Genomic DNA, 20,662 nt, shown 5'->3' with positions numbered 1-20,662 from the left:
CACCGGGCCCCGAGGGAAAGCACCGCTTTCTGAACGATGGCCGGCTTCCCAAATGGGCATTGTAGCGCTGCCACCAGCCCTCACCCACAGCTCACGAAGCAACAGAAACTATTCTGTGAGGCCACCTACACAGCTGGTTCTTTTTAATAAATTTAGTAAGTCAGAAAAGACAGGTTACAAAAATTTGGTCAGAAATCATGTTTTTCAACAGAAATAACCAGACTCACTCTCCAGTTGTAGAAAATACTATCTCCCCTTGGGAAAAGCAGGGTGCTGAGGGGGCTTTCGGGACAGAAAACTGGCTCAAGGCATGTCAGACATGAGGCCAAGTAAAAGGAATGCAGATTATGCACACAAATCTAATCTATAGATTCAGAATATTAGCAAAATGCCGTATTACAAAAAATACTGATACGTTTAGTATTGGTTTGAATAATGTCAGAATAAAATACTGACACACACACCCCTCCCCCCCGCCCCAGAAAATCATACTCAGATTCTGCAGGGCTTGCATTTAGGAAATCAGCTGTGTGAGCTGAAGCACAGCTGTAGCGTTCAGGAGGAAACCTCCAAAACCACAGTGCGGAGCAGCGGAGACTATAATAAGCCTCTAACAAGAGGTAACAAGAATTGAAATGGAGTGAAAAAGGCCCACCATCTCCTAAAGCCATGCACAAGTTTTAAAAGTATAAGGAGGGAAACCTTAAAAATTGAACAAAAAGTGGAGTTTCACAGCACATAGGAATCTGTTAACGACGTTCAATGGGCAGCACAGAACTTATTACAGAGAATACTAAAGACCACTTACTATTCCTGAACATTGCCATTAAGGTTTTAATCCAACGGAGCTTTTCCTCTGACAGAATAAAAGACTAAAGTAAGCCATTCAAACTTCACATTATTAAAAATGACATCTAGAAACTTCTACACTAGCTTTATAAAATCAGTTAAGAAATGAAACATCAATGTGCTCTTGGTTTATGCTTTTGTGTTTGCTGAGAAATTATTTTCATTTATCTGCATAATGGCCAAGGCAAAAAAAGCAATTTGCTACAGGATTTTTGCTTTAAGCCTTGCCAAAACCGAAAAATCATCTTTCACTGAGGTGAAGTGAGCCAGCTTCCTCAGATCCCATATGCAGATCCAAACTTCTACTTTTTGTTGGGAGACTGATTAAGGCTGGCATTTAAGCCCACCTCTGGCACTGAACCACTGATTCAGAGAAGGACCCCAGTGTCCAATCCACTCACACGCCTCCTAAGCACTGTTTTCTCTGTTACTGTGTTTTTACAAACTCTCTGCAGCAGTTCTTAGTAGAGTGGCAAAAATACCATGACTCACCTGCAGTGCTTAAATTCCACTCATCTGCTTCATTCTTTAAGCTGGTGTTGACACAGACACACGCGTCAGGCCACCTGGCATCACAAGGGTAAAGACTAAAAAAGGAATCGCAGCACATGGAACCTGCCAGTCCTCTTCGGAGGAGGGTCTCTCCCAGCCCTCCTGGCAGAAAATGGCAGCAAACCAGTTCTTCTAACCTTCCGACTGCTGACACAGGACCTGGCGAGCGCGAGACACTGACATTCCTCCCTTCACCTCTGCATTGGCAAGGCGTCTCAGGCAGTAAAAGCCCATTGTTTGCTTTCTGAAGGGCCCAGCAATGTCAGGAATGTCACACATCCAGGTGTAAGGACAGCAGAAGCTGCGCCCTTGGTGACAGACTAGCAGGACACAGCAACCTGCGAGGGAAGACTGGGAAGGTTTCTCGCGGGGATACCAGGTACTCCTCCATCAGCACTGAGGAGCACAACCGCTGCTCTGAGGGCATGAGATGACAGTGACTATCAAGGCAGAAGCAGAAGGCAGACAGGTTTCCACTGTACGGTTAACCATCTGGCAGAGCACATTTATGTGCACCAGGGGTTTCACTGCAGAGCCAAATTATGATGGGAAAAAACTCTCGGACATCCCCTCTTAAACAACTCCATCCTGGGGACCACATCCAGCATTAGAGGACGGACGCTGGACTTGAGCTTACCTTCTCAACCCGTTTCATGTCCCAAGCCTAGAGAAAATCAGTGGCCCCAAGCGTGAAATATCGTAATTCTCTCTCACACCCAGCAGTGACTGAACGCCTGGTCTTAAGGATGTTTCTGCCTGTTCACGGGACTTGAGTGACATCTGCTAGTCTTCTTAGGAAAGCGGCCAGGACTCACCTGTTGTTCTTGGCATCTCCTTCAACCACAGAGCAGCCTTTCCACGCGCAGGCGGGAGCAGCCCTTCACTAAAGATGGGAGTAGACAAGCGCTTTTCCCGAGAGCGTAGGGGAGTGGGGGCTTGGTTATTTTTGTTTGCCCTTTTTTTTAATTTTATTTTTTAAATGAACAGAAGGCTGCTTGTAACTCCCTTCAGCTAACTGCTGTAATGCTACAGCCAAAAAGCTTGGCAACGCTTTTTGGCAGGGATTTTGTACAATAAAGAACTGTGTGAGCAGAAAACACAAAAACTACCTCACATAGCCATCAGCTAACCCTAGGCCTAGCTCGAGAAGATGCTAGGAAAAAAACCCACAAAGAAACTCCTGAAGGCGGACAGACAGGAGCTGAGAAAGGTAGAACTGTTTTCTCCATGAGTGGGAGTACTCACTGCAGAAGAGCATCTTTGCCAGCCAAGGAATCTGCTTTGGAGATGGGCAAAGTGGATGCCCAGGTAAACAACTGCTTCATAAAGGCTTTACACAAGGTGCAGGAACACATTCCTTCGCTATATACTGCTGTCCTTTTTACACTTATTTTTGGAAAACAGGAAGCTTATTGATTTGTTTGCAGAGGTGGCCAAAATCGGTCTTGGGAGACAGCTGTCCTATTTCAGCATTGCATTTAGTCTGCATGTTTTATACCACAGTCTTCCAACTGTTTTAAGGGAAATATATTTGACTCATTGTACGCTCTTACTGAGACTCAGCAGAAGGGTTTTTTTGGTGTTGAACTCTTCTTGTGGAACTTGTTGTTGTTAAACAGAAAAGGGAAGCTCTGACCTCTCTCGCTGACATTCAAAAGACCACAATATGAACCAGCATGAACCAGGAAAACACGAGCTTATATGTTTTCCGATCCGCTCGTTCTTCTAATTCAACAATAGTTCATCACAGTGTTTGCTGCAACAGATTAAGAACAAACAGGAAGCAGAATCTGTGCAACGATCCTGTAGCTCAAAGGCAATCTTCTACATGCAGACAACATTTTAGCTAGCAGGGACAACTCTGAACTGTTTTCTCCGGCATCAGAAGCAACGGATTACCACAAATTAATGTTTCTAGACTGAGGGAATCCAAGGGAAAGCTAGACTAATGCAAAACCAGAAAAGTTAACCGATACAGTTTCAAAAGCTTGTTCACAGGTCACTCTAGTTTGTAAACCATTTGTACTCTAAATTTGGTATAAAAGCTGTGGGCTGTTTGTTTTCTGTTTTTTAAAGACTGCTAATCATTTCTGGTCACGTGTAAGGATGAAGATCCTTTCTATCCAATAACATGTGTTCAAGGGGCCTTAAGTTACACTCGTTGACTAGGTGTGAACACAGAAGTTAGTTCAAAATGTTAATTCACTTTCCAGTCGGAGCCATTAGGCTAACCACCCACATCCACGCATGCAGCATGAGCAAGCGCTGCCTGCTGTTTCAGGTGACTGAAGAAAGCACAGGTTTAGGACACAAACCTATCCAAGGTTCACGTACCTGAAAACATTGACTCTCTCAGCTCTGCAGTGGACGGACATGAAAAAGCTTTAACATATGCAATGACAGCCACAGTTATGTGTTGCACATTTTCCAAGTTTTAATAGACACAAAAGTGAGTCCATTGTACTTAAGACACTACAATGATTTCATTCTATTGCATGTCCTGCTCCATTTACATTTCTCAGAGTACAGTATTGAGTAAAAGTTTGGTAGCTTTAAAATTAACAAGTGTGTGAAATCTGTAAGTAAAATAAGCAGCAGCAATAATTTTTGGGATTTTATCAAGAATAGCTAACTTTTAAGTAATAAATACATTCCAAGTTGTGGTTTTTGCTGTTCTCCTAGTTCATTGCCGTATGACTTGTCAAATTGTCATTTTAGGGTAAGATATCCTTAAGACTTTCCTGCCAGCCTCACACCAGAAGAGCCACCTAACTCCAAGTCCCGGTGCCTGTCACCTGTCCCAGATGAAAAGCAGTGCAATCTGACAAGGAAACTCGTCCTCCTGCCATGCGCACGGCAACCTCCAGATTCTCCTGGGGAGCGTGTCAGGATGTTTACAGACTTCGTGACCCTCTAGGAGAACAGCTGTGCTCTTATCTTCTGTTACCTTGAAGAAAGTGAAAGAGGGAGAGGTTACTGCAGGCGGCACGGAACGGACCGGCATTAGCGGCGAGGCACACGCTCCGGGTTTCCTCTAAATATAGCCAGGAATTCTCCTGCTCCCAGCTGGCCCAGCAGGCAAACACAGCAGCAGCTACAGCTTTGGAAGAAACTCGTCAAGTTAACAAACCCAAAGTAAGAGGGGGAATTTTCTCCAAGATAGACATGATATGAATTTCAGCGACGATAATAAATCTTCAGTCTCTGGCTTAAAGACTTTTAAGTCCCCGTTCGGGGTGGGTTACTGTAGGTTAATCTGCCACGAGTCCCTACAGAGAGCGCCACATGAAGAACATCTGCCTCCACTTTTCAAACACAGTCTATAAAATAGGATTATTTTCCCCTTGAGAGCAAGCTGTACAGAAGCTTTTCTAAGTACCTGCAACTGCTCAAGATATCAACCGCTGCTGCAGCGCCCCAATCGCGTGTTAATGAAGAGGCAAAGCAGCCATGCCACCTTCTCATTCTGCCTCCAGAGGTAAAAGACACCCCGCTTCCCCTCGGACCCCCCACCTGCCACAGGCTCCCCTTCCCGCCCCAGACCACTGCTCGGTTCAGGCCGCAGAAGCAAGTGCGTGCCATGGCAGAACTGCGGAGCCCTTGGGACGGCCAGTGTCTCTGGGAGGATCCATTTGTCTTCAAGATCAAGTGAAGAAACCAGAAGACATGTGAAACAACTCAGTGATACAGAAATTAATGAAAAAATGGCACGGAGATATACACTTACACTTTTCACCTGCAAAAGCATCACTGCACCACACTTCAAACGCAATTCAGCTTAAGCCAGTTCAAAAGTCTGACCAGCCCTAACAAACGTCCGTGCCAAATCAACTAATGTGGCCAAGTCAGAACCACAGGACACAGAGGCTCAAATCCGTGTTCCTGACAAACAGGATTAATGCTATGAAGGAAAAGATCAAAGACCTTTAAAACCCCCTCACAGTCGAGGTTTGTGACTTACAAGTACAGAGCACAATAAACCAAGAACGCCAACACCAAAGACAGGAAGATGATCACATTTCCAACGCTGCTGAAAACGCAGCAGCACCTCTTCTGTGGGCATGGAACCAAAAGCGACACCGATTTGCCCAGACTCAGCATCCAGAATGATCTTCAGTATCGCCCATACAATCGAGACTTCAAAGAGCTGATTCAATACACCATGAACGTCTGCCCTAAAACCTATATTCCAGAGGACTGCAATCAGGTTTCATAAACTCCTTCAGTATTTAGCAGAATCATCCCACTCCTAAGAAACTGGGATGTCTCACAACAAGGCTCTATTACCCATAGTCGACAGAGTATAAATTTATATTTAATCTTGCAGGAGAATCTATTCATTTGCCTTCTGATGAATGGCGAGATTTTCAAGAGCACACAACAAACTCTCTTGCAGGCTTATTATCTTACATCTACCAAAGCCTTAGTGAGGTCCACGGACTTGGCAGAATATCCCTCAAATGGTTTTTGCAAAAAGCTGACCCTTTAGAGACAGATTACAGATTGAGAATATTTGATCTGAACAGAAAAAAATGCATTTCCTTGTTGAGGAGGTAACAGCAAGCCCTCAGGCTCGTTTTATTCTTTGCGATTTTCACGCTTGGAAGAAGGAAGCATCACAACAGAAGCACGATGCCGAACAACCTCCCAGTGAAGGCTTCTGCCTGCGCAAGGGCAGACGCTGCCCCTTCGTAGGGACAGGGATGAGGCCGAACTGCAGCTGCTTGCCGAGGTTACCTGGGGGCAAAAATCTCCTCTGAGCGCAGAAAGTTGGTGCTACCTGCAAAACGGCAAACTGCTTTAAAACAGCTGATGCTCTACCTCTCGAAATGTCAAAACCTCACTACCCTGCTCAGCTCTGTGTGCCTGCGGACGGACGGGCGCTTGTCCCCAGCCTAGAAACCCAGAGCTCCGCAGCCCAGGCTCGGCAAGGGGGCAGAGGCTGCCTCCCACGAGAGCTCAGGTGTCTGTTTTAAGCAAGCCCTGAGCAGACCACAGGAGTTTTCAACACGTGTTCAAGAGGAGCAACACAGCGACAGTCACTCATATGCCCTCACTTCATCGTTGGAAAACTTCAGACTTGTGTTAAAAAAAAAAATCTTCAAGATGGAGCAGCAGCTCAAACACTACATTCTGACATTGCTGTAGCCTCGATGCACATATGAGTAATGAATACATAACAGACCGCTGACTCAGGACAACGGCATGATCTAGCAGCCTGTGTGCTAAGCTGTATGTTGAAAGAAAAGCCAAGAAAGCTCTCCTGAAGCCAAGTGCTTATTCATAATAAAAAAATGAAGTTTTGGATCAAATTTAGCCATTCACAAATTCAGATTTCATTTCACTTTCAGCAGAGTGCAGAAAGCCGATTTATCTTCCGAGGTTACCGCATCCCGAGTGTGTTGATGCATGGGGACCCTGCTCACACCAGCTTTGCCCGCAGCCCCGCTCGGGGGACTCGCGCCTTGACCCTTCAGGTGAGACAAGTGCAGGACATGCCTAACACCCGCTCTGCGGCACGGGGCGCACCCTGGATCCCGTGCCTTTTGCCTTCATGGGAGTACCAGGTGCAGCACTGAAGGGGCTCCTGCACGTACCGGCGTGCTGCCGGGCGTCCAGGGCTGCACCGCCACCACCAGCAGACACTCACAGGCTAGCTCAAGAGGGAGACCACGAGACACACACACGTGCCCGAGCCAGACTGAGGAACCCATCTCCTTCAGACGGTTTATCTGGAGAGCTCCGGAGCGCTGCGCACTGAAACCCTCTCCCACCGCAGCCCTGTGAGCGGCACAAGCCCCGGTTACCCTGCGCATCCTGGCAGGTTGGGAAGCGACAGCAGCAAGAAGCCTGGTCATTTTCTCCACCCAAGCAAATTATTTTGAGGACTATTTTCTAATCATAATGCAATTAACAGCAGGCTGTAATTGAGCATCACCAAATCAGTCTCCCTCCAGACATCTTCCCTTGGGGAAGGGCAGTGAGGCAGCCCTGGCTGAAGCTCAGGAGGATCAAGTGGTCCTATCTTCCTGCAGCCCTGAGGAGGAGGGCCAGGGGCTGGGGAACCCAGAGGACCTCTGACAGGCAGCTGAGTGGCTCCTGCAGGGCTTTGGTTCTAAAGACAGTACCTGCTTAACAGCCGGAGTCGCCATCAGAAGGCAAGGGGAAGGGCAGAGAGGCCACTCCTGGCAGCGGTCTGGAAAAGTCCTTCCTTCCCATGCTTTCTTCCTGCGGGAGGAAGACTGGGGCAAGCGGGGGTTACTTGATCGCAGCAGGGACCCCCATCCCTGACCTGCCAGACAGGGTTTTGGAACTGTCTCCAACTCCTAAGGCAGGAGTATCCAGCTGGCTTGAACAGGCTGGCAGCTATGTTCTCCAATATTAAACTCTATCATCCGAGCATCTCTATGAAAAATCTTGTATCAGGTTCGAGGGTTTTCTGCTTTTAGAAAGGGTTGCTTTCTGCACAAAGAAAAGGCTCAAGCTATTGGCTTGAATCAAAATAGAGCAAGTCATCATTCATAAGGGAAGTTAAACCAGTAATTTTGCTACTATTCATTTCTTCAACTGCAGAGAGCACACAGGAAATATGCTTTATAAAGAAAACAAGTCTGTCTGATCCTACAATAGCACGAATCTAATGCAGATTAAACAGGAACTGGTACATCAGTTAAAAGCATTCACTCCTTCAGAAATTAATCAACTTAATGAAAAAAAGCCTTCATTAAAAAAAAGCCCAGCCCCTCCCTTCCAGAGAGACATGCATACCCAGTGACCAAGAGATGATTATACGACTAATGCAGGGCAGCTGACAGAGTTCATGTGGGAAAGGCTCAGGCACAAGATGCCGGAGAGCGTTTGTGACCCTCTTGCTAAGGCGAGATGAGTCACGTCCACTGGCACAGGCGGAGGAGCCACACGTGGACCTTCGCTCCATGCCGCATCTGTAGGGATGGGAACACAAAGCACCTTCTGCTGCCCACGGGCACTGGGGCCAGCCCGGCAGCCTCGGGACAGGCGGGAGACACAGCCCTCGCCCTCATGAGCCAGATGGATGTCGCTGCTGGTGCATGCAGCATGCTGGTGCATGCTGGTGCATGCTGCTCCTGCTCCGGGGCAGTCGGCACCAGGAGAAGTGAGAGAGCACCTTCCAACTGATTGAAGAGCTGGAGATTTGGGGTGCAAGGACTGTAGGTATGAAGAGCACAAGCACTCCTGAAGTCAAGGTATTAAGCCCCATCTCTGTCATCATTGCTGGACATAAGAAGCCTATTTCAGATGTACATAATCTCAGGATGTGCAAAAGTTCATAAACCAGCTAATGCAAAGCCCACATATTCTGTAAAGGTACATACTGAGTGCAAAACAGATGCATCAAGCAGATTTAAAAAAATATACCTGGCACCAGCTCATCCTCATCTAGTTTGCAGGATATAGGCAAGCAGCTTCCTTAAGTCTTTTATTAGGCAGAAGTTAGAGTTTGTCACTCAATCCACATACTCCCATTCACCTTGATCCTAGTGTCAGCGATGGGTACTTACAGAAAAAACAAAACAAGTATCAAGGCTGAAAAACAACAGTTTGCAAGTTTTTCAACGTCTAAGAGTCTTCACATTGATTTTGGGGTTCAAAGTCCTACCTTTCACACCTGAGCATTAAAATGGGAAATATCTGTGTCATCCTATTGTGTCACCAGGCCTCACGAGCCAAGCGGCTGCATGTGCCATTAACAATGCATGGCTACTGCATGAAGACCTTGTTCATTCCTCTCCTTCAGAGTAACAAGCACCCTTCTCTACACAGAGCTATCCCCAAGTTTCCAAAAATCCCCTATTCCTTCTTGGCCCAAAGTAGCCTTTCTGTATGCGCAACTTGGAGGTGCTCAATACTTTGCAAATATCTGCTTAACCGCAACAGAAGTAGGATGAACTTTTGAGCCTTACCCGGAGAGGCAAGAGGACTCCCTCAGTAAGGGCTTTACCCCTTCGGCTGACCAGCGCTGCTCACTCCAAACTGCACGTCAGCCGTGCTCGGTGTGAAAAGGGGAATTGTAGCCGCAGTTTTAGACACCTCCATTTGAGTTTACAAATGAAATGACTACATAAATGCAATTCAGGAAAAGCTGCAGAAATTTCATTTTTACATTATTTGTAAAACTTTTCAAAGCAGCAAGTTTCCAGGCTCTTCGCCCAGACAGCTCTCCTCACCACGTGGACATGGCCCATCTCTCCCATCCCGGGAAGCAGCGCTGCGGAAGGGGATGCTCTACGGAGCCTGGCCCCCCGCGCACTCCACTGAAAGCACCCGTTGCCCCGAGCCCCCAGCACAGTCCCTGCTCCTGCACAGATCCAACCAGCACTGAGCGCACGGCAGGCTACTGACACCGCAGAGGGACACCCACCCTCTCCGCTCACTGCGGGCACGCTCGGCTAGCACAACCAGCAGATGCCCAAAGCTTCAGATGGGGCTTGGAGACCCTCAGTCCAGCAAGCAGCTTGCTGTGCTTCCAAGGGAGTTGTTAAGCCCTTACGTTGATACAAATCTCCTTCGGCAGCTGAAGTTACAGCTCACGTAAGCCGATCGCATTCTTGGGCATCTGCGCAGCTCGTGTGCAGTTAGAAATAGCACAATGTATGGCCTGCTGGCATTTCCAAAAAATACGCTGAAAGAGGGGCAACAGATGGCACAAACAGGGAGAAGCAGCACGGGTCCAGAGGTCTCCAAATGCAGTCGCAGTGGTCACAAGCCAAACATGCAAGTGCTTTCGGGAACAGGAAAATCAGGAGGATGCCACCAGACGTGCAGCTTCAGGCACCCAGTGCTGGGGCACACAAGTATGCAGTGCAGTCTATTTTAGACTTGTTCTCCTACTTTGTATTAGTATGCAGAGACGCTGACTCCAAGCAGTTTGGAGGAAGACTGAGAAACAGTAATTAAGTTGGATGCTTGGTTTTAGTTGAGTGAACCATCTAGAAACCAGGCCAAGAAAAATCTCAAGCATTCATCTTCTGGGCTGAAATATTTCATGTGACCAGGCAGGTGTTTTCAAAAAATTAGCTATCACAGCAGTCACCACCACAGCTTTATATAAAGTTATATAACCTTTTTGTGTCACAGGTAGAGCAGAAGAGAACAGGTAAAAGGAAAAAAGAAGAGTGATTTATGTTGCTTCATAAACTGCTGGCAAGCAGTACTGGCTACATGCACATACAAAGCCCTGAACATCTTTGAAGGTGAAGTCATAACCCAATGTTCCAAATTTTACGTTAGAGCTTACTATATATAGCAAGTATGCAATAAGCTTTGATTTTGCTGTACATAGTAGCAGTGTGCTTTTTGTGATGAATGGCTAAATGTACTGGTACTGAGGGTCTATTAAGCTAATAGCAGTAAAATTAAAACCTTCAAAAGCCAGTATTTTCAAGTTTAATGGTTCCACAGCCACAGCTTGCAGCTTGGGGGTGGGGATAAAGAGAGAGAGGAAAAATAAAGGATTTTCCAGACTGAAAAAGCAGATGAATATACATATTGTAAACTAGTTTCATGCAGAGATGTATATGAAAATTTACAAGCAGTTTTTACAAAAAGTTTTACTGCATGAAAGGGCTGTGACCAGGGAGGGGAGACAGGCTGAACGCAACACCCGGGGTATGCCAGCAAACCTGTTACGAAACCAGAAATAAGCTGGGGTGCTCATCACTGTGCAATATGTTTGGCTCAAGGAACTTGAAGCTTACACAGCTGCAAGTTTTAATATGACATTATCATGGAAACGAAGAGAAAGCAAAATGCAAAAGCACAAGAGATTTTCTTATTCCCAAAAAAAAGCCAAGGCAGGAGTGCCGAAGCCCGCGATTCCAGCTCTCAGAGCAGGTCCCACACATGGGCCTACCACCCCTGCTGAGAAACACGTGCTCGGCACGCCGCAGGCAACGCTCCAGCTCTCGGGAGACTTTCTGACCCTCTGAAACAGCTCTGGAGACAAGAGTCCTGCAACCAAAGTGGGTGACGTATGACGAGCGTCCAACCAGGCCCGCAGCACGGCCTCAGGCAGTGACACGGGGAAGAGGGGCGGGATGCCGCAGGAGCGCGGGGGAAGCAAAGCCACCCCTGCCAGGATGGACTGGCAGCACGGCTGCGCCTTGCGCAGCGGAGCTCGGCTGTGCGGGCGGTCACTGCTGCGGCCACCGCTGCCCCATGGGGAGCTCGGTACCGCCCCGGGCAAACGGCTCCGAGATGTCCATCCCTGGTGGCACTACTGTCTCTCCCTGAACATCAGGCTCAGCTTCTTCTGGCCTTCTCCCGCCACGCGTGGCAGTGCGCCGAGCTGTGCCCCCTGCCCCTCCGGCCACCTCTCTGTGGCTCTGGCACGCCCAGGCCCCCCTCTTCAGCTCTCAGCCACGGGCAGGAGGGGAGGGAAGCGAGCAGCCGCAGCAACCCCAAGGAGCAGCAAACGCAACTGGACAACCCCAGCTAGCGTTGCCTGAGGTGTCCCACGCAGGAGGAGGAAGCAGAGCTGCGAAGCGCAGGCCTTGCCAAGAGCAGCTGGGCCACGGCCTCGCTCTGACTTCCCGGCCCACGACGGGCTTTCCTTGAGGGAAAGGCAAACCTCCTTCGCCCCGGGCTAGGGGCAACCAGCCTTTGTGCTCAAGGCCGCCATGGCGAGGGATCAGGCTGCACCCCGGCTCCCACCCTGCGGGACAGGGCTGCCGACAGCGCGGGGGTCTGGCTCCGCGGGGACGTAACGCTGCCCGTTATCCTGGCACTGCCAGAGCCCTGGGTCCGGCCACCTTCTGCTAACGACAGAGGCCTGCGGTCATAAAAGCATGACGAGCGGAGGTGAGCCAGTATCTGGTGCTTTAAAACCAGGTAAGAATAACTCAGCAAGTGTCCAGCTACAGCGCAGCCCTCTCTGCAGCACGGGCAGCGTGCACAGCGGCTCCCTGTACGTGACACACAGGTAGAAGCTATAAAGCAGCATGAGAAGATGCTGAGTGAGCATTTTTCTCCTGGCACTACTCTAAACCAAATGTCTTACAAATTTGACTTCTACGGGTTGCTAATCTGTTTTTTTTCCAGAAACCTTGTTTTACTAGTCAGTTAATGACAGGGTTTTAATAAAGTATTTTCTTTGCAAAAAAATATAAGGACAGAATAATAAAAACATAAAATGCTCATAGCAGCTTTTCCAACCCAAATCAAGTTTTTAAAAAAAACTGCAATTGCTTCCAGTTTTATATGCATTCACAAATTACCTGAATTGTTTGAACATTTTTTCCAGTAATTACCCTCCACGCTTTGCAGAACAGCATCACATGCCAGAAGACAGAAAGTTTCACAACAGAAAACGTCAACAGTCAAACTTCTGCCATGCCCAGGACTAGCATAAGCGGCATTAGCAAAGTGCTGCTGCTGAAGGCACCTCCTGGACTCTTGTTCTTGTTCTGTGCTAACGATAACAAGCCCTAGTGCAGCTGCCAGTGTTGTCACAGCATGAAGGATTTTACAGCGGCAACGTGCAATATTACCAGTCAGATGCCTGCTCTTAGAAACTACTTTAAACCAGATGTAAGGCTGTACTGCCTTGAAAAGGCCTCAAAGCTTTCAGATGTTTAACTGCAACTCAAGTGTCACTGTGGTCCTAGGACTCAGGAATTGCAAACATTAGTGAAAACTTAAGTTACACCCTTTAGGAAAGAACAGTCGATGAGCAACTGATGGAAACGTTTCAGTTCCACCTTAGGAAAACTCAAGGAAAGCAATAAAATTTAGTCCTCCTGAATGGAGAGAATTAGATACAGGGGAAGTCTCCGAAATAATGAATTGTTTTGTAAGTGACGTACCAAAACACTAGACATGCTGGTCTGATAGGGAATCTAAGTAAGTGTAACATGTGGAACGTGGGAAGTTTTGTTCTGCTTTTCTAGTTTTGAGCAACTGCAGTTGTTTATCCAGCTATTATACCATTGCCAGACAGGCAGACGGGTGGGCAGCTCACCTTAGACACATGTAAGGCAGAAAATCATCTGTGGAAAGCCAGCGGAAGGAGGTCAATGAAATGGCAATACGTGTTAAATCTATATACCCATGTATACATGGAGAGGTTTGGCTGAAGAGTACAGGGGGAAGGAAGGATCTAGCCTAATCCAGGCCATCCCATCATTTTCTTCTTATCATTCTCAACATTTTCTTCTTTCCCCCAGTTTACAGACCTGCCCCATCCCTTCTGCTCTGTACCTATAGCTCAGATGGCCACCGTGTCTGCAATAACCCAGGTCTCCTCCAGAGCAAGTGCTTCTTTTCCTCCTTGAGGCCTTGCCCTACAGCCTTTCACCCCCCATCTCGTGGCTGGGTCTGCAGTGGTCCTACTGGTGAGAACAGGCAGCGTTTTCCTTAGGCTAACATGTGATAGGGCAAACATCCTCCCATTTGACTTCCAGGTCTGGACTTTGAGCTCCTCTTGGCCACACACTTTCCTATTCCGCATGGACTGACTGGCATGGCCAATCTGACTGATCTGAAGCATTAGGTGCTTCTTCACCCTGCCCCTTCTCCTTCCCAGAAGCCACCAGATGTGGCATACCAGCCCACCCGGAGCTCACAACAGCAAAGACAGCTGTCAGTAACGGTGACGACATCTGTTCTGCTAAAGCTGTCCCAAAGTGCACATACAAACACAGTGAAGACAGTTCAGAAGAAGGATGAGGCTTTGCTGCTCCTTTAAATAGAGCACTGTTCATACAGGAGCGATGGATTTTGACCATGATAGTTTCATTGGTGAGGACGGCGTATTCTAAGCACCAGGTTTATTTATACTCTAGATCTAGCTAATAGGAATTTGAGTCCAACCCAAACGCTCTTGATATAATAAAGTCTTTAGCTAGCGCTGATCTTGAAGGCCCTGATCTTGAAGGGCCAAGATCAAGGATGAAGCTTAAATGCTGCTGCTGCAGTTACACATTTTTACTTGCTCGAGTGTCCAGTCGTCCAGACACCTTGAGCACACAGGATGAATATGCCACGCTCTGATTATTTACTCCAGCCAGGCTTGCTGGGATGTAATAATAACTCAAGCAAATCAAGTCCTTCATCACACTCAAGTAAGTGGTGAAGTCCTGTGACAGAGGGTACAAAAAAATCCTTTTCCCCCCCCTCAGGATTTACATGAGCACTGACCATCATAGTCCCACTGCATTAGAATAGCTTAGAGAAGAACAGACAGTCTACAGCAGGAGTAGTAGCGGCTTGTGTACACACAGTCCTTCTAGCACAAAAAAGAGCAGAAAAATTTAGGGGACAACATAATGAACCACAGTGTATAAAGCAAGACCTTTGACAACAAGACTCTTTCTAATGATTAGTTATGTTTTTCAGACAAAAAGTTAATCCCTCCCCTTGTTTAACAGTATCACAGATGAGGTTTTGTCCAGATAGTGATGACTAGAAGGTCGTGAAAACAATTCTAGATCTTATTCAAGTTGCTGGAGTTTTCCCATGGATTTCACTGAGGGCAGTGTAGTAGGCAGCATCAACTGAAATTACAGATGGTATTTCTATTCCCTGTCACACCACATCCTGTATTTTTAGGTATCAAATTCTCATCCTGGGCAAAGTTTTGACTGTTTGATGAGAAAGGGAGTCCCATCTCCCTCCATGCTTGCAACCAGTAAAAGCAAAACGTGGAGGCATTACAGAGAATCAGCTCCCATGTTTATGTTCCCACCTTAGGTCCTCAAAGAAAGAGGTTGCAGGTAAAGCCCAAAATAATTTAATTTGATGATACAGGCCGTCCCCCAGCAACACCCCAACATTTCAGACACAAGCCAAACCCCAAGTGCTGTGAGAAATGTTAAAATACTGTTCCCCAGTTAAAGATAGTTTTTGGTATAATAATTTTGAAGAGCCATAAAGGAAGTGTCTTCGTAAGAAATCAATGCCAGAGGGGTCAGAGAAACTGCAGGGGAGCAAAGGGCCTCCAAGGGCCCTTTAACTGTCATGGGTAACTGCTGGGCATCAGTATCTAGATATGATAAATATAGTCTCGATCCCAAGAAGAGTTTTAGTTTTTTGAACCAAGAGGTATTTCAAAGAAACTTAAAGTCTGGGAGCTATTAGTCCTCCAGCCACAGAGGATTAGTTTTGATGCAAATGAAGTATCCCGTCAATACTCGCCACATCCTAGCTGTAAACAGCGCTGATACATGACTACAATTTTACTAGCTCCTTGAGCAAGTGATGCTTGCTTCCTCCCGATGCCAACTGCTTTGTACTCCCGCCTGAATTGGAGCAGGGGCTCCCATTCCCATGGACCCCCCAAACGTTTGGAACTAAAGGCTCTTATCATCTCTAAAATTACCACCACTAACTAACAGCCAGGCATTTAAGTTTAACAATTGTCCACCTCAGCTTTTAAGGAAAATAAATGCAAACAGTGGAACATAGGTTAAAAAACACAAGGAGGTTTTTCATGGGAAGCATTAGTCCAGCAAGCACTCACCTGACACTGGAGGCAAAGTTATGTCTCAAACTGTGTTAGGAGATCTCTTATTTCTGGAGTCAGATGCTCTACTGCCTTTGCAGCTTCTGTGATAGCTTTCCGATACATCCCTTTCTTCTTGCGATTAAATCTCAGTTTGAAAAATTCAGAGAAAGGAGAGAGTTTTGAAACAGATAAGAATGAAGTCGTTGGAGAACCAAACCATGATACTTTAGCTTCTCGCCACGAAGGTTCCCCGTTTTCCTTCTGGCTAAGGTTTATGTCAAGAACACGTGCTGGCCACCATGGAAAACCATGAATTTTACCCCAAACAATATCCCCCACTGAAACAGTTCTTCCATCTTCTGTGACACATTTAGACACACTTTGGGTATGCAGTCTAACTGTTAGTGGTGGCACAATTTTACGCTCATCTTTTGAAGATGAAGAGACAGATGCATCATCACCAGGCAAAAAGTCACACAGTTCTGGTGATGTTACTTCTGAACTAGAAGACTTGGATTCATCTAGACTGTCATTACTACACACCGATAAGCTAGAAGAATCTGCTTTTCTTTTACGATAATTCATAAGGAAAGCCAAGTTATCATGTCCATCTTTACCTTGGGGAAATCTTTTAAAGTCCTCATCTTCACATGAACTCCCTGAAGATACCTCAGCTAAACTTCTGTCTGTGGATTCATCATTGTAAAATGTGCCAGGATTGGACTCCCTGCTGTTTTGAAGGACATTTATTTCGTCAATGAGTTCTGCCTTATAAATGGAAACACTCTGACCATCATTTATGCGATGGGGCTTCAGCCGTATCTTTGGGGGTGGGACATCCGCACTGGAATGCACGGGCCGCGTGAGCTTCAGTTTTGGAATGGAAGCAAGCTGGCTGCCTGCTGACTTGTCCGTTAAACACTTGGTTTCTCGACACCGTTCAGAGTCTCTAGTCTCCTCTTGGTCCTCCCCTCCGTTCTGCAATATTCGCTCTGGACAAAATGGTTTGACTGAGCCATGAACCCGGGAAGGGATTTTTACAACTTCGCCTTTCCCTTGTGGAGTACTGTAGGATATTTTTATAACTGGTGTTCGATGTACTAGTTCCCCAGAAAATTTGTCATCCTCTCTCTTTTCTCTTTTGTTCCTTTTCTCCATGTAGTCGGAGTCACTGTGCTTTTTCTGCTCTTTGTCCTGAATGCTCAGCTTCCTCCTGGTTTTAGCATTCTGCCGAGCTGTGTTTGCATCCTCGGGGTTCAGAGTGTTTTTACACTTCTCACAGAGCACCTGTCTTGGCCGCAGCCTGATAGTGCTCATGATAAGCCTTCCCGGGTCTCTATTCCGTGACAAACGCCTCCTCGTCCTCTTTATAGTCCGTGGCGGCGGCTGAGGAACCCACTGGTTGTACGTGTGCCGTAGCCACAGCGGACGAGGAAAGGGAGCTCCCTCGAAGTAGGGGGGGTAAGGAGGAAGGCTGCCAGGCGGCGGGGGAGGCAGGAGCGGGGGTACTTGCTCATCACCGTTTCCTTTGGGAGGCCTCTCCCCAGCGGGCTGTGGCTCCGTCTCGCCCTGCACAGCATCTCCACCGTCAGCAACTCCGTTAGCGCAAGCGTCAGCAGGAGGGCCCTCGTGCTTGGGAAAGGAGGACGGGAGACAAAACAATCCGGATCTAAAATGGGGCGAGAAGGACAGGGAGGGAAAAAGACAAAGAGTCAGGATGCTTGAAAGGTGCTTCTCTGGGAGGACTGTGTGTAACAAACATGCTAGTTTCTTTTTAAAAAAAACAAACAAACAAAACCAAACAAAAGCAAAAAGCAAAACCCCACAACTTCCACATACTAAGAACACAAAATTTTCCCTTGGCTTTTAAGACAAGGCAGTCAATTCTGCCACTGAAGAAAATAACAGCATTTCAAAATTTAGGAAAGGTGTCCTACTCTTCTGCAAGAAAAGGCATGGAGATCAAAATCTCTATTTCCATGAACCCTTTGCACAGAGTTTTGCTCTAAGAAGTTTTAAGTTTTATCACACAAAGCAGTTTATTTTATCAATAGGCTGGTAAAGCCACGAGGGGGACTGTGGTAGAGATTATGCAAGCCTTCTGGGAGGTATTAAACTTCCTTTCTTCACACTGTACTTGCATAGCTGATTTTTCAGCTTCTCATTCAAAACCTGAACAACCTGACCTGGATGCACAACTTGCACTTTCAAGCCACAGGTCCACACATCTCTGCTCCTCTGCCCCCAGTCTTTCCATGTATGACTTTATTTGTTAAAATAAGCAATACACTACTACTTCAGAATAGCAAGATTAAGAATGATGATGTACTATTGTTCAATGCCAAGTCTCGTTACAGGCTACCAAAGTCTCTATACAATATCTTGCACAGATATTGGCAAAAGCAAATCCTCTGAAATTGCGATTCATGTCTCTGGATTTCTGCACCAGAATTTATGCCCTTGGCCTGACATTAGAAATATTATGCTAACACAGCACTTGGACAAATATTTGCCCTGAAACATCGAGTCAGAATGGGCAGTGCTTGCTGCCTTGGCTTTCCAGAGATACTTCTGTAGAGAGTACACCACCAGTGAGGTGTTTCAGCTTTTTTAATAATAACAAAATGTTATACAGGTGAGCCACGAAGAAGCCACAAAGAGATGGGGAACAGTTACAGATCAAACACTAGTTTTAGTTTAGGATGCTACACTCCCTAGGATGCTACATTCCCCCATTCCCTCCTCGCTAGCCATCATTCTCCTTCCAACCACTAGCAAGAGAGGAATTTCTTGGTGGTGTTACAGAGGAGGACTTTGGCAACTGTTATGCAGAAGGGCACTGAGGAGAAGTTGAAGGCATCCACTCAGTCACACATCCCCTTATCAAGAGAAGCACAAAGTCATATCAAGAGAAGCACAAAGTCACCGCTGCAGTTTGTCAATAGAGAGGAGCCTCCCCCCAGGCTCCCAGCGCCTTCCCCAGCCCTGCCCTCAGGCTGCATGGCTTTGCTGCGGGGTGGGGGGGCGGACCCTAAAACATCATCCCCCTCACCAGGCACAGGCGAGGAGGTGTCTCCTTCCCAGGAGCACCAGCAGAAAGCAGCGTTACCAAAGGTCACGTACCACCTGAGATTAGAGACAAAAAGAGCGGGGCTTTTTAAGCAGATCACAGGAAAATGGGGAACATGGATCCCATTTAATATGGCTCTAATCCACTGGCTTCATTCTCCTTTTCTCAGACAACTACAGACTGTATGTCTCTCACCTGATTTCCATGAAGACTCCCACCAAGTTTAAAAAAAAAAGCTTGCATAAACTAAGCAAGCAGGAATTACTCTGATTCTGGTACCAAGTCACCGCCCTTCTCTGAAATAAAAAGAACCACTGAGTGATCTGGACTCTGAAAAGTCTTCTCCCATTATTCAAAGACCAAGAGTGCAAGAACTTGCTGTTTAGATGACAGCTTAGTTTAACTGGGAAGCTCAGAGTTCGAATGCTAGTGAGTCAAGAGGATTACGCTGTTGAAACTGCACAATTTGGAACAAAATGTTTTTGTTCCAAGAGATTTTTTTTTTTTAAACAGAGACAACTGAGAATGTAGGTGTCTTTCAAATGACGACCAAGAAAGCAAGTACAGTTTGTACAGCCAAAGATGTCAGCATCGTTCATAAAACAACTGAAAGTGATATCACTTCCGAAGCTCTGGCTATAAATTTTGGTTATTTCATGCAATGAGATTGTCTAATTCGGTCACACCAGAAAACTGTACAAGTTTTCTGTTCCTCACATGGGGACAAGCCCAGCTCCCTCTGCTCCTGCAGGCAAGCCCTCATCCTGTCTGCTTTCCACAGTCTGGCGCCGAGCAGGCAAAGGTGCAGGCAGGTCCGTCAAATCCACAAATCCTTCCCGAGGATCCTGTATGGCACGAAGCTTCTCGCTTGGCAGGAGCAAAGCGCTCAAAGGTTAACTTCACGGGATGATTTATGCTTGTAAAGTTAACGTAAGAGCACATTGTAACCCTGCTACGTTTGAAACAGCCCACCTTGCCACAGGAACGCACTCCCACAGACCCCAGCCTCACGGCAGCACGTGGGTCAATGCCCTCCCTAGGGAACGCAGCAGGGCAAGAAGCAAGCGTGCCTGTGCTCAGGTACCTGTGCCCTGCTGCCATAGCTCGGCCCTGGACTAAGGCTAACCTGGACCGCAGTGGGACTGGGAGCAGCCGTGGGCCCTCGGCAGCCCTCCCGCTCCGGCTGGGGAGGGGTGCAGGCCGGCGGGGACAGCAGGGCGCAGGCCTGCACCGCACAGGCAGCTCGTGGCAAGAGCTTCAGAGAAGCGCAGTGGTTGTTAAGCCGTTTTAACCAAAAGCCTTTTAGGCCAGGGTCTTGCTATTTTAGACTTGCTACAAAAATACAAGGAAAAAAGCCCAAATGATCTGGAAGAGCCCCCCGCAGCAGGGACTCCTCACCCAGAATCAGCCACCACCCTGTGCCCGGGCATGGCTTCAGTTGTTTTTCAGCCCAAAGATGCAGTAGCACCAGCGGTCTGAGAGAAAATACACCACCCGTCTTGTCCAAGGGATTACACAAACTGCCAGGCTGAACAACAAAGCAGCTTAAGATTCATTTTCGACAGCAGTGGCTTCCGCATGCCCAGGTAGCAGCGCTGCCAGGGAGGGCCATGCCCGGGCAGCGACAGATGAGCTCTGCAAATGCTGCTGCGGCATGGTGGTGCGGCACGACTGCTTCTACGCTGGGGCGGGCAGCCCACCACTGCATC

The 20,662-nt window shown here is 47.3% G+C and overlaps 1 protein-coding gene across 1 annotated transcript in view; it reads right to left on the bottom strand.

Moving 5' to 3' along the window:
* Nucleotides 1-3,814: 3,814 nt before the first annotated feature.
* PWWP2B (PWWP domain containing 2B) overlaps nucleotides 3,815-20,662 on the bottom strand; it is a gene marked incomplete at its 5' end in the record, with an annotated part of 20,673 nt that continues 3,825 nt past the window's right edge. The window contains 2 exons of the mRNA XM_009573913.1: nucleotides 3,815-4,348; nucleotides 15,899-17,552. Coding sequence (XP_009572208.1) covers nucleotides 15,917-17,552 — 1,636 coding nt within the window. The remainder of the gene's footprint in view (nucleotides 4,349-15,898; nucleotides 17,553-20,662) is intronic.

The sequence above is a fragment of the Fulmarus glacialis genome, unplaced genomic scaffold (genome assembly GCF_000690835.1).
Source record: "Fulmarus glacialis isolate BGI_N327 unplaced genomic scaffold, ASM69083v1 scaffold24593, whole genome shotgun sequence".
NCBI classification, from domain to species: Eukaryota; Metazoa; Chordata; class Aves; order Procellariiformes; family Procellariidae; genus Fulmarus; species Fulmarus glacialis.
The sequence above is the reverse complement of the archived record's forward strand: the minus strand, read 5'-3'. Positions and strand labels throughout refer to the sequence as shown.